General features: G+C 34.8%; 1 protein-coding gene across 1 annotated transcript; it reads left to right on the top strand.

The window, feature by feature from the left end:
- The first annotated feature begins 6,642 nt into the window (after nt 1-6,642).
- snapc2 (small nuclear RNA activating complex, polypeptide 2) lies at nt 6,643-12,679 on the top strand. Its single transcript, XM_022678356.2, has 5 exons — nt 6,643-6,740; nt 8,408-8,616; nt 8,743-8,916; nt 9,553-10,075; nt 11,463-12,679. The coding sequence occupies exons 2-5, from the start codon at nt 8,413-8,415 to the stop codon at nt 11,861-11,863; spliced, it is 1,302 nt and encodes a 433-aa protein (XP_022534077.2). The 5' UTR covers nt 6,643-6,740; nt 8,408-8,412; the 3' UTR covers nt 11,864-12,679.
- The last annotated feature ends 2,373 nt before the right edge of the window (nt 12,680-15,052 follow it).

The following is a 15,052-nucleotide window of genomic DNA, read 5'->3' as shown; positions in this document are numbered from 1 at the left end:
AGTGGGCACGACGACGTACCCCTCAAACGTCATTCAGCCAGCTTCTGTCGCCCCCCACCTCTCTCTCTATCCCTCTCTCTCTCTCACTCACTTTATCCACACCTCTCTCTCTCTCTATCCCTCTCTCTCGCTCACTTTATCCACACCTCTCTCTCTCACTTTATCCCTTTCTCTCTATTCCTCTCTCTCTCACTGTATCCCTCTTTCTTACTCTACCTCTCTCTCTCTCTCTTTCTCTCTCTCTCTCGTGATCCTCAGGATGATGCTGCTGAGCTTGTTTCTCATTGGGTTTCTTTAACGCCTACAGTGAGAAAAAGGAGGACTAAATTGAGGTCCTCTTTTTTCGCACCAGTAGGTTTTATGTTGGTTTTTCCACACTGTTCACAAATCTTAACTGACTTACTGTGAAGATCAAGGCCAACACAGAGGTGGGTCAGCATTAAAACACAACAGCCTACTCAGCTAGCCTGTTATTTTACAGAAATAATGTTCAAGAAGGCATGTTTTGGAAATGTGATGGTTTGTGGTTTGCATGACAACATTATTAGAACGTTTCTTACATGACGTTCCCAGCTAGACAAATACTAACATTATGTAAACATTAAAAGTAACACTGACACAAGTGAAGATGTGCCAGAATGTTTAAAAATGTTAATGATATACCTTCTTGAAACATTCCGAAAATTCGATAGATTGAACGGTCTAAAAACGGTAAATATTCAGAAAATATTAAGCTGGGTAAAAGCTGGGTATACTAACTACTCTACAGATATGCTACCTCTTCTCCCAAAAATGCTCAAAATGGATGGTTCTTCAAAAACACATAAATTACCATTGTAATACAATTTAATTAAAATGTTATTATATAGAGCTACGAATAAGCACAAAGGCAACAGTGGCAACAAAAACTCTTTCTGGGCATTTTCACACGTGAAAACTAGACCAGAGTCTACACCAATGTTTGTGTCTTTGTTACATTATTTACATTTGGTCTGGTTATTTTTGGTCTGCGTCTCTCTATACTTGTTATCAGTTTAGTGAGTTGCTTTGCCAGGTGTCTTTCAGAATCTGCTCTCTGTCGGAATACACGCAATACCTGCAGCAGGATGAGTGTATAAGATTATCCTCAGATTCTTTTTTCTGTTTATACATACGAGTTAATCTACTGTTATAGTAAATACATGAATTCCCAGTCTAAGCATTTGTGTCCATACTGTTGCGTGACATGCCTGCAGGCCAAGGGAAGTTGAATTTCAGCACAAAACCAATTCTTTTTTTTTCGTCTGGTTTGTTTAATGATTGGGTCAGATTCCTGTAACTGGTCAGAAAGACCACCGTTTTCACACTGCAGACGAATCTGATTAATGGTTTAAGCCTTTTCCCACCTGTTATTTTGGTTCAGACCAAACTGAAAAGTCTGAAAGTCTGGTAGGTGTGAAAGCACACTCAGACTGAGAGAAATGAACATTGAGATGAACCCATCCTCCTCTGGTCAACAAAAACAAACAAGACACAAAGCTAATGGGAAGCTATAGCTAATTTAAGAACAGGTTATGAATGCTCAAGTATGCATAGTATAAGGCTACGTATTGGACACATGTTCAGTATTAATGTAAAAGTCCATGCAGGTTAATTAGCCTTGTGCACAGCTACAGAGTGTGGCACTGAATAAATGAATGCACAGAACAGCTAAAATTAAGATATAATGTTGGGAGCAGACTTTAAAGTGCCTGCTCTAAAATATTCAGTACATGATATACAATAAACAACTAACAAGTTTATGATCTCCTTTATAATGGCTGAAAAAAAGGCTAAATTCTAAATGGTACTGCTCTCAGCAGACCACATAAACATACAGTATACACACACCTTTATTAAACACTTACAGGATGCAGAATTTAATATTGTTATACATGCCATAATTAATTTGTTATTTATAATGTTTGTCTTATGTCTGTATTTATAATGTTTATCTTGAGTCTGTGCCTCTTGCTATTTCTTTGCTGATGTAACACTGTAAAATGTCCCATTGTTGGTCTAATAAAGGATTATCCTATCTGTTATCTCAACATCTAAAGTTTCTTCCTTTTTGGCTAAAGACTTTTTTCTAGCCACCTTCACATTTAACTTACTCAGATATCTGTAAAGCTACTTTATATAAATGAGTTTTAACAGGCTTATTATTTTTGTTAACTTGTTATAAAAACGGAAAGCTTAGTAGATGAGCTTTTGTATGAAGCAAAATAAAAATTGGGAACACAAAAGGGATCTATGTTAGGCTAAAAGCTAATGCCAGCCTTAACAAAAACTGAATACTAAACTGGAGCTAAACATACATCAGAATGGAAAATAACAGATTTTTTACAGGTAATACTAACATGGAGAAGTGTGTGGCCAACAAAAAACTATTACATTGTTACTAAAATATAATTATATTTAGAAAGTTAAAAATGGATTATGGTTGACATTTTGGTCAAAATGTATCTGATTGGTACTCTTAAGATCTGAAACAATGTTACTTAATGATAAGGTTGTTGCAACGTTGTAACAACATTGTAAGAAAATTAACATTATTGTGATAGCCTTGTGTTTTTGCTTGATTTTGGTAAAGCCAACTGGCCACAGTCGCTTCATATTGCTAACAGCATTACGCTGAGAGAACACGACTTGAGGACACCAACACTATTTTATAAGGTTTGGGAATAATTACAGTGTTTTGTTACAGTGTTCACTATTTCTAACTTCTGCAAGCTTTTAGAATCACAGCAAAATTATATTGAAAAAATGCATTTATAATTCAATGCATTGTAACATGTTATGCATTTTTTGGCATTATTTATCACAGGATGTCAGAACTTTGATGTTGTTAACTTTGGCTTCGGGTTGGGAACAAAATTTAAGTCTTTTGTTAAAAGTTGCTAAACGAAATAAACTCCACTTTGTTCATATTTAGTAAAAAAATGTTCTATCCAATTATTTATGTTTTTCTTGCAACCAATCATCAGCAAAGTGAGCCAAGCATATCTGTACTATCAGCATGTCTATGATAATCAATGCTGCTGTGTTGACATATTTAGCCCCAGGGACACATATATAGATTAAACAAGGCGGTCCAAGAACTGATCCTTGGGGGATTCTCTATGTCATAGCCAGATTAATAACTGCTGACAGTGGCAAAGTAACACTAGCCTTCTAAATAAGACCTGAAACAGCTAAGAACTGTTCTAAAAAGTACTACCCTATTGAGCAGCCTGTCAGTAAATATTATATGAGCTTCAATGTCAGATACAACAATAGCTTCTAGTAATCAAAGCAGATAATTTATCCAAATTAATTTTTTGGTTGCTTAATGGTAGATAATTTAGCCAAATTGCATTAATTGACTATACTTCATACCAATGTGGACATTATTTCTGTATTTTCTTTTATCCCTGCATTGATTCATTTACATTATAATAACTCATAACCTGCTGTCACATTAGCCATGGTTTCTCATTATCAATCTGTCTAGTTGTTTTGTTGTTATGTTATTTGTCGTGCTGTCTCTTGTCAAACAGAGGAGGATGGATTCCTCTTACTGAGTCTTGGTTCCTCCCAGGTTTCTTCCTCTAAATCTGAGGGATGTTTTCTGCCCCTATTGCCTTTGTGCTCACTAACAAGAGGTTTGGATATGTATGCCTGTAAATCTGCTTTTCAATAACATTAGTTTCAAAAGGTAAAAAAAAATAATAATAATGAATTAAATTAAACTGGAAATTATTTATTTCATTTAAATAATATGAACTTAGTATTCCTTTACAAATTTACAAAGCTTAATTGAAGAAAGTGGAAACTATTTGAAGGCCACCAACTTCACCAATGCCTTTAATTTATTTTATGTATTCTTTAACATGCATAATGCATATATCAGTGTCTAAATGTAGACAGTTCTGGGGAAAAAAGACCAATTGTATATCTGTTTGAGGAATTATGTTTTTAAATCATTGATTTTATGACTGGTATGTGGACAGCATGTAATGTAAGTATATCAGCATAAATACTAACAAAATCTACAAAGTCTCAAATATAACCCAATAAAAATCCTAACTGTTATGTAATTAATATAACTTAATTGTTAACTGAAACTGTCCCATAGCTGATGGAGATCACAGTATGTTTTATTTTAGATTACCCCTATAATAAATATTTAGATCTAACTGGTCACATTTTATTGTTTTCTCTGAGTGGTACCAGTGTCTTTACTTTTGCTTGCATGGTCTCAAAACAAGTGCAAATGTTTCTGCCAGACTTCAGAATGCATCTCTAACCATTAGACTCTGTTGACAGAGTCAGCTCTTATTAAGAGAGAGACGACTTCCTGGAGGTATCAGTTGTTTTGAAGTGGGCTCCAGTGACACCAAATGCTATTTTTGACACAAACTCAGAAAGAGGTGTTAAATATAGACTGGCTGGAGTTGAGAGGAAGATACAGCTGAAAGAAGCTGCGGTGCACAGTCTGGAAATCAGCATTTCTGAAGATTTTTGGTAAAGGCATTGTTGTAAAGTGTGAACTATACTTAAAGCCTTTTGTCTCCTACTCTGACACTAATTCATATAATAGGATATATATAAATAGATTATAACCTGCCTTCTTCAACACATCCTGAACAGATTCTTAATGGGGTTAAGGTCTGGACTCTTTGGTGGCCAATCTATGTATAAAATGATGTCTCATGCTCCCTTAAACACTATTTTTTCCAACCACAAAAATTTTAATAATCTTCTTAGCTGTTTTCTCAGTTTGATGCCTGCCAATAATTTGACCCTTCTGAAAAATACCAACATCTTTTCCACAACTACAGAATGTTTTTCGAGATTTAATTTTTAAAATTGTTTTGTAATTAAAAATACAACCTATATCAGCAAATCCTTTCTTAAAAAATCAGGTCTAAGGCATGTCACCAAGTCAACTGTCAAGGAGGTAGTGCACTATTTCACTGTGCAGCAGTGCTTGCACAAATATAATCTTAGTGGAATAGTCATAAGAAAGAAATCTGACCTGTGACCTCTGCAGATGCTATAGTGCAGATAGGTTTCAAAAACAAACTGTGAGCATATGAAGTATATTTTTTTGCCAACAGTCATCAACAGTGTTTTTTGGAGAAAAAAGAAACAGATTTTTATGAAAAGAGCAATTGTGAAGCATGGTGGGGAATCTACCATGCTGAGAACCATGAGGTGTTGCTGCCAGAGGCATTAGCGATTTGGATTTAAAACAGGTGGAGAGAAGATTGGATTCCATATGTACTAGCAAATAGCAAACCATGTTAAATGGTTTAAACTAAAAAAGAAATCATACCTCAACCCCACCATTACTACCTGAAGTGACATATAATTGGAGCTTGTAAAATGATCCTTAAAGTCCCTTGACCTGCATATCAGAAAAAATGTTAATAGGCTTTAATCAAGATGTGATGCAACCTAACTCAAGTATATCTCAGTACTAGCAAACTTAGAGAAGCATAAGAAAACACCCAACTACAAAAAGAGAAGCTTACTTGGCCACACAAACATTTAGTGAGAGGAATTAAAGACTGAAGGAGCTGCCTATTGACTTTCCACTGTATCTACACATATACCCAACTGTAAAATATCAAATATTAAAGTACTTTTTTCTTGTTTTTAATGTAATAGTTTAAAACATTTTAAACATACACAACCAACATATGTTATGTAGCCTAAAATACATTTTACAAACGTATCTCATCGGTTTTCTTTATCTTCCATACAAACCGTGTGATGGTGGCCAAGGTGGTTAAACAAGTTTCACCTCTATAGTCTTTTAAGGCTGTAACTAAAGATTTTTTTGGGCAGTCGACTATGCTAATGGTTATTTGATTGATTAGTTAGCATTTTTTATAATCAGCATTACAGATGTCCCAAGTCTCCCCGAAGTTGTGGGAGTCTATCGCATATCAATAAAGGCTCTCTGATGTCCAAAAATCAGACAAAGTCTTCCGGAATCCATTTTTTGCAACTTGGGATGTCTGGCATTGTTGCATTGTCTTCTGAGAAACATACTGTGTGAGGTGGGAATAAGTTTTTGTTACAGCACTTTTATTTTGTTTGTTGGCCTGATGTACTCCTATTTAAAAAAAAAAATAGGTACTCAAGATAGAAAAGAGATGCTGAATCATTGTTGATTATGCGCATTTCATTGCTGTCCAAAGAATTCATGTTATTAAGAAATAGCAACAAAGCTAATTAGAAGGACCCAAAAAATGTGAAGGCAGCAAGGGATTGTATGTGTTGAAATTATGCAGTAAACTAAAAATGAACAAAATGAAGATAGTTGTTTTTGATTTGCTCTCAGTGTCTACCTGTATTTTCCTCTTGTTGTGCATGTTGTGCACTCACTGGGGGTTCTGTATTATGTATATTCTATGTTTAATGTTTTGCCTGATTCTTTGTCCTGTAATCATGTTTCTGTAAAGCTGCTTTGTGCCAACACCAGTTGTAAAAAGCGCTATACAAATAAATTTGATTTGATTTGCTGAGTGCAGGATGGGGTATATATTTGGTATGATGCCTGTAGTAGTTTTGAGGTGCATACTTCACTCAGCGCTGCGGCGTTTTTTAGTTGCTGCGCCACCAAACGCGTTTTTGAGGGACGTACTGTATGGCCTTTGCAGCGACCCGTTGTGAGACATGAGGCAGGAGCGTTTGTTTTGAACTGGGTCTATCTGAAGAGAGCTGTCGAGGTGAACGAATGCGGATTAATCTTACTTTATCACTGATTATAATGAGCTATAACGGCTGTCCGGTTCACTTAATAAAATGCTGCTAACATAGCGTTAACTAACATAACTAATACAGTTTATTTGTGTGTTAAACGGGTTTTAGCATGGTCAGATTATCTGAAAGCTGCGCTAGCTGAATTGGCTAAATTAAGTTACGGTTACGTTTAGAAATAAGGAAGATGAGTTAATGTAACGTATGGTCACGTATGGTAGCGTAAATAGCTATGTAACCTAGATAGGGCAATGTTAAACGTTAATTTTCTGGTTAAAGTTGGGTAGCTAGGCTAGCAAGCTAGCTAGTTGACAGCTAAGAGAAGATGGGGTATGATGGTCCTTTTTTTAGCCCCACAATAAGGATATTTAGCTGCAGTATTACAGCAGCACATTAATATCAAAGCACACAGAAGCAGAGAAAAGGTTTAACAATAGCTGTAAACTATAAATAGGTTAAATAATACTAAAAATGTGTATAATCAAAAACCTTGAATACTTAACCTATATCAGTTGCACATTACATATGTATTGTATATTTATTTATTGCGTATTATAAGGTATATTTGAATTTGAATACTTTACAACGCTGGAAAAAAATAAGAGACCACTTAAAATGATGAGTTTCTTTGATTTTACCAAATTGAAAACCTCAAAGATCAAACCAAACTGAACTGCTTAAATTTTTGCACCAGGAGTGGCATAATGTTATCCAAAAGCAGTGTGTAAGACTGGTGGAGGAGAACATGCCAAGATGCATGACAATTGTGATAAAAAAACAGGGTTATTCCACCAAATATTGATTTCTGAACTCCTAAAACTGATAGTATAAACTTGGTTTCTTTGCATTATTTGATGTCTAAAAGCTCTGCATCTTTTTTTGTTATTTCAGCCATTTCTCAGTTTCTGCAACTGAATGCTCTAAATGACAATATTTTTATTTGAAATTTAGGGGGAACGTTGTCCTTAGTTGATAGAATAAAACAACAATGTTAATTACTCAAACATATACATTTAAATAGCAAAATCAGAGAAACTGATTTAGAAACTGAACTGTTCTCTTATTTTGTTTCCAGAGCTGTATAGTTCTGCATCTGGTTGGTGTATAATATGTTGGTATTTGTACACTGTATGTGTGTGTGGCCTAACTCTGAGTAGCTATGATTATTATTTTAGGTGAGGATATTTTGTGGTGAACCATTCTGTACAGATTGAGCTAGCTGAGCTTTCTAACATTTTCCAGCATTTGTTTGCTCCTTTAATCCCTTCTATTCAGTCAGGGAGGTAATAGAAGGGTGCACTAACTGTTTAAATACCCTAGCTAAATCCTAACCTAACTAATTCATATAACTAACTAGCTAGGTTAGCTCTTACTGTAAGATTGTCAACCAGTGAGGTTGCGGATCAAAAGTGTTTAGTTTTAATTTCCAGTCTAATGTGCTGTTAAATGACCACTGCAAGAAGAGTGATGATGTGGTAGGTTTAGTTTATTGAGTACATAGTACAGAAAAGGTATAGAAGTATATGTGTGCTTATATGTCATGTAATTAGTAGGGGAATAATGAGTAGCTAAAAATCAATCAATTTAACTAGCTATAAAAAATATTCTCCTTTATTATATATAATCTTCTTTACAGTTACTATGAAGCCTCCAGTTCGTCAACGGGTCAAATCAACACGACTTTTGGGCGTAAAGAGAACTGAGACTAAGCGCAGTGTCTCTAATTCTTGGTACAAGAAAGAGCAACAAAGTCTTATACAAGGTCTGTCTCAGCAACTGAGGTCAAATGCAGTACCAGATCTGTTGGAGCTTCAGAAAAGAGTGCCCAAACGTTCTCTTCTTGAGGTATGTACACACTAGATTTTATACACTTAATGAGTGTGGTTTTAGTCCACGCTTATTAATGCTTTGATAATATTAGCAAAATATCTTATTCCAATAATGGTGTTTGTGTGACATGTTTGCTTTCAGATTCAGAACCTGCTTAAATCTTTGAAGGCCTCTTTGGCGCGGCGAGTGCATCACTGTGTCCGAAAACAAATACATGAAGAGCAAAAGAGCAAAGTTCCAATTGAATTATGGGATGAACTGGCACATAAAATGGCTGCTGTCCATGAGGAAACCATATCCACCGCCTTTTCTCAAGTGCGTAAACATCCTTCCCATTTTGACAGAAAACATTTAGAGAAGTGTCCCTAATTCTCTAACTATGACCTATAATGCTGTGATATTTGTATTAAAGTTTATGACTGTCATTCATTTGTCATAATTCTATCTGGTATGGGTTTACTGGTTGTAGGTTTTCACAAATTTAAAAAGTAAGTGGAGTCACAGGTCTCCTGGGGTGTGTCCCAACTGCATACTAATAAAGAATACTAGATAGTTTATTAGCATGTTGTACAAATAAGTATCAAAAGTTGAGAATTTTTTTTGCTGTACATTATGGGTTAATTTCCCAAACAGGGTTTATCATTGATACTTTTTTAATAGTAATTAATCTCCATTCAAAATGCTGTGTAGTCCAGGACAAGGCTTACTCCCTGTGTGGGAAAACTGCCTTTATGTTTCACTTCATGACGTAGTTTCTTGAGACTATAAGTGTAATTACTTAGCATTTAAACATATTCCGTTTTTATTTAAAGCAGTTTAAATTGGTTAAGATTGAAAACGTGTTTTTGTCAAACATCTGAACACATTTAATTATACTGTAAGCCTGTGTTTATACCTTATGACGCACTTAAATGTAAAGTAACTGAAATAATTGTATATGTCTGTCATCAGATGCTTGTGATTGCTGCCACAGAGCCTCTCAGCCAACTGCACTCTGTACCTTCGCTCCAGATTGACCTTCCGAGCAAAGTAGAGAATAAATTGAACAGTACACGTGGCATGGCAAATGGAACTTCAAGCCCCTCTAGCAAAAAAGCATCTTCCCTTGTTCAGCCCTCCTCCATTTCCAGCACAAAAAAAAAATCCAATGGCACAGAGGCAAGCAGTGCAGAAAGTCAAGTATCAGAAAAGGTATCCACACCCACTGTGCCAAAAACAAACCTCTGTCAAACCTCTGTCAACCAGAGCGAGACAGTCTCTAAAATACCACCACCAGCAACCACTCCAAGAGCTACTACAGTCTCGATCCCACCAAACTCAAAAAGGCAAGCTAAGCATCGTGCACATGGGCAATCTAAGCAGGCTCACCAGCAGAGGTCAGTGGAAAGGGACTCTACGGTGGATTTTGGCAAGATTTACAAATTTATGAGCAACATTAACACAAACAAAGGGAGATCAACCCTCACTGCAATGGGTATGTATTCTTTACTGATGAATTCTTGTATTGTTATGCATATAGTCTTTGTTTTATTATAGTTAATTTATTCCTGTTAACATTTGGATGTGAAAATGAAGTATATTTTCACGCACCTGATCCAGAATATATATATATATATATATATATATATATATATATATATATATATATATATATAGCATAGACAAAGATACACACAGTGAATTATAAACTGCCTATGTATTTAAATAGAAAAGTGTATAAGTAATTAAGTAGCTATTCATTAAACTATGTGACATTTCTATGAAAGTCAAATGAATTTATTTGGATAAAAATGTATTTAAAATATAACGTTTTAAAACAACAGAAAAAACATAAAATGTACAAAAAGTACTTTAACCCATAAAACCCAGACCTATTTCTAAATATTGATGTAAAATTAAAAATTCAATCACATAAATTCTGTTTTAAGGCTAAATTAAATGACACAACAGACATAAATGACATAATTTCCTAACTTTATATTACAACAATATGTTCCAAAAGTGAGGTCAATACTGGTTCTAACAGTTGTAAAAAAAATAATTAAAGCATTTTAATTGTTAAAATGGTTATAAGGGACATGTAAAAGCTAAAAATAAATTTTAAAAGGAGCTAGTTTTATGTCTAGCACACATACATTCTGTAAATAAGGTCAGATGAACAAACACACATTTACACACTCACTGTCCTGTGATGTTCTCAGGATGTGCAGTATATGTTACTCAAAATGATTAAGAAAGTGATGCAAGGAACGTTCCTATTTTTTTAAAAGTGTGTGACATACAACACCATGGGCTCTTTTGGATTAAAGTAAATGCTAACATTCCTCTATATTTGTAATCTTTAGGATTAATCTTGAGAATTTGTTGTTACACAGTAAAACTATGCTGCATACACAAATGGGACGTTAATATTTTTAATATTGACTCTCATAAGTCATTGGAATCAATATGTGGGCCATGGGAAGATTGTGCTCAGTGTCACGTGTCCCGTGTTGCTTTTGTACAAATTATTACACTTTTAACTATTTATGACTTGCAACACCTACATGTAATCACATACACAATTTATCTGCAGGTGCTGAATAGAAATGTATCCTTATACTCCACACTAGCATTACTGTTGTAAGAGAGTGTCCTTAATACTTTAGTACCCTATTCCTCTAACATTCAGTCTTTAAATTAAGTAGTATCAGATACTTTATCAGGATGCTACAGTCAGCATATAATTAGTCCACATAAATGGTGGGTGTTTCAGATAAAGCTGCCAGTTAGTATAAAGGTACAAGATAGGTGTACGTACTTAATTAATGGACAACTTGAATATTTCCATTCTAATATACTGTTATCTTTTCTAACGTCAGAGAGTGCAGTGCTTCTGGACCTGCTGATGTCTTTGCCTGAGGAGCTCCCTCTGCTGGACTGTAAAGAACTACAGCATCATCTGCTTCAGGTCCACTCAAGTCTAACCTCAGAGGCCTCAGTCTCTGACCAGAGACCTTCAGCTGCTAATCCAGCTAGAGCTGAAGGCACTGATATCTCTCCACAGATGCAACATTTACACACTGCAGCAGGACAGAATCTCCAGACAGAAGCTGATACAAGTGCGGGTACAGAGCAGAGAAATGCTGGTGAAATGGCTGATGATATCTCTGGCCAGCCATGTCCAGTAAACCCACCAAATGATCGTGATAATTGGGCAACATCTGGCCTGTTTCCCCTCAATCCGTTCATGTTCCCAATTTCACTTCTTAAACGTCAGTAGCCCTAGGCATAATCTAAGCTTATGTCTGTGGCATCCTTTAGAAAGTATGATGTTTTTTATAGTTATTTAAGACTGAATTTATATCGTGGTAATAAGGAACCACTTGCTCTGTAAGAAGCGCTAGTGTCTTGAGCTGCATTTACATTACTAGACCGAAGTGAATCAAAACAGATTTTTTTTCTTATTGTGATAAAGATTAGATTTTTTTAGGGCTGTGTGGACAGGTATTTTCTTTTCTAATTGGATTTGACACACACATATAGTCCAATATAAGGATATTTCACCTTTAATGAGCATGCACCATGAATAACTATTAATATGAAGTTTCCTTTGACAACAAAACATCACATAAGAGCAGCTGGATTCTGGTGTGAAGCACCAGCAGCATGGCAAACGAGTGTTGTTTTAGGGACAGATTTATTCCCTTGGATACAGATTACTCAAGCCAAATTCAGATTACTTAAACCAAATTCTGAACAAAAAAATTATTAATTGATTAAAGAGGCTTTTAATGTGAATGTAGCTTTAATACAGAGGATCTTAATTAATGTCTTTGATTCACAAGTTCTGTTAATTGTTTTTTCTTAAATGTAAAACAAACACCTTAACTAAAATATGATTTATTTACACTTTTGTTTCTTTATTTATTTAGACACTTCAAATAAAATGGCATACAAAAGTAAAGAACAGATTTGAGGACAAATGGTTGCTGCATCATGGTTGTCAGAATTATTTGACTGTTGTACAGTTGTTTTTTGTTGTTTTTTTAATACTTTATCAAAGATATTTAATAAACAATTTATTTTTGTGATTTAAGATTGTTACTCTCGTTTCTTTTTCAAAGCAGTCACGGTGGTCTACTGTTTGTGTAAATCAGTAATAATACAATAACTAGATTCTTTAAAAATGATTCTTTGCCAGATCTCAAAACTTATTACAGACCTGTTTAACTAAATTAATAAACACCTGCGCTAAATGTATTGGAGACATGCCTGTTGGTTTTGTGAATATGATCATATTATTTTATTTAATCAGAAGTTTTTAAATGTGGCATTGTAAATGGGAGCTAAACCGTACTATTTCTCTTTATTGCCAAGGCTATACAGACAGTCATACCTGGCCTGATGTAAAGTAAAAGCAAATAATCTGTTATGAATCTGACTGATTTATAAAGAAGCTGAACTAGAAAAATGAGTTCAGTCGTGAACTAAATTGCACTGCCAATATCTAGGCCAGTGTTCCTTAATCCTGCTAATGACACTGCCCACTGGGCCTCGGGCAAGAAATGGTTGTAACTGTTTAGAACAGCGATTCTCATTTCTGTGATGTATAGGTATACAGTGATTATAATTCTTTACAGTTTCCACTCTGTGTTCCTGTGATTCAAGTTGGAAGCACGGATTTTGGGGATGCGGATCCTCACCTGTTTCGAAAGAAGACAAAGACATTTTTTATTATTTAATGTGAACAGATTTATGTACCTTACATTTAGACCTCTGTTGGTCCAGCACCTAATTACCCAAGATTTACCATTTATATTATTATTATTTAAGATGTTTCTTTACAGTGTCAGTATAATTGTAGCTATTTGGCCTAGTATCATTGTTGTAGTTCTTTTGGCCGAAAATGTCAAATTAATTTCTGCTTAAGTGAAGTTCAAAATAGTGTACTTACAGGGTGACTGCTGTGAATATACTCCATTGGAATTTGTTGTTAAGAGGAGTTATTTTGGGAGGAAGAATGTTGACTAGAAAAGTGTCTGTAAAAGTTCACATCTTCTATCTGTACAACCTCACTTCTTCTTGAGTATGCTAGATTATCACGTGATGTGTAATTAACTGCAACACAGAATTGTTATTGTAATTGTAAAAGCAAATGTAACATTTTTACCAACAAAAAACATTTAAAAAGAGCAATTTAGCTAACAGTAGAGTGAGAGAATATGATAGAATCTAAGACAGAATAAAAGTGTAATGTGCAAATGTTTGTCTATTTTATTTTTATTTTAATTTGGCCTGTTTAAAGCATGTGGATTTATTTAAAAGGTGGGTACCTGATATGATTGGTCTACTACGTGAAGGCCACTCAAAGTCATCTTCTAGCCACTGATTGACTATTTCTTCTTTCATGTCCTTATTCCTATGTAACATTGTTCGAAAAGGGAAAGGAAGAACAGTCATGATAATTTACACTGACACAATTCTAAATTTGGCTTTCACACATTCAACCGCTTATGCATTTAACAAATAAAATGTAGCACTCTGTAGATTACAAACTGTGTTTAATTTGATAATAATTAAGATTTTCACGAAATTAATTCTACCTTTTCTTTTTCCTGTTAGTGATAAGGACATATGCAGACAGCACAGCTATTGTTATTGCCATTACCACTGAAAAAACTCCAATTCCAGCATAGACGCCCACTTTGTTAACTTGGAACATGCAGTCTTCTCCAAGATACCAATTTACATCTGTGTGAAGACAGCTAAAACACAGAAAATGACTCAGGAGAAAGTCTTGTCATCTCATCACATTATCTTCAGCGTGCTTTATACTATAGCTGTTACAAGAAATACACTTCATAACACAAACATTTCTGCATTACCTGGACAATACATTTCTAAATAGAATAGTTGTCTTCAAAGCATTTTAAAATATTTTTTTATTATTCATTTATTTATTTATTTAGTGCTGGACCACTTGCCGCCCTGCATTTTCTAATTGTGTATAATCTAAAATCTAAAGCTTTGTCAGCATTGCAGCCAAAAACACTCATTAAAAAATCGTTACACAAATAGTTACACCCAGAAAGAAGTGTGGTATTGCAATCCTATTCAGAATGAAGGTAAGAGTTACCAGGATCTATAAATGATTAAACATTTAGAATGATATGAACACATTTTAGTCATGTTAAGCTACACACACAGAAATAGTGTGCTGTCCTGTGATATTCTATCCCATGTAGCTTGAATATTCTCAAGCAGTTCATGCAAATTTTACAATAGGGGAGGAGTTGTTTATCCAATGCAGTGCATCCAATAACATCCCATAGATTTTCAATCAGGAATGGCCATAGAAAAGTATCTGTGACTTTAAAGCGGGTTCTTGAGTAGGCAGCAGTGTGTGGATGAGCATAGTCCTGTTGTAATAGGTCACTGGTTGCAGGACCTTAGTAATGTAATGTTGGGC

The sequence above is a fragment of the Astyanax mexicanus genome, chromosome 8 (assembly GCF_023375975.1).
Source record: "Astyanax mexicanus isolate ESR-SI-001 chromosome 8, AstMex3_surface, whole genome shotgun sequence".
Classification (NCBI taxonomy): Eukaryota; Metazoa; Chordata; class Actinopteri; order Characiformes; family Acestrorhamphidae; genus Astyanax; species Astyanax mexicanus.
Note: the sequence above shows the minus strand (reverse complement) of the source record. Positions and strands in the feature narration are given on the sequence as shown.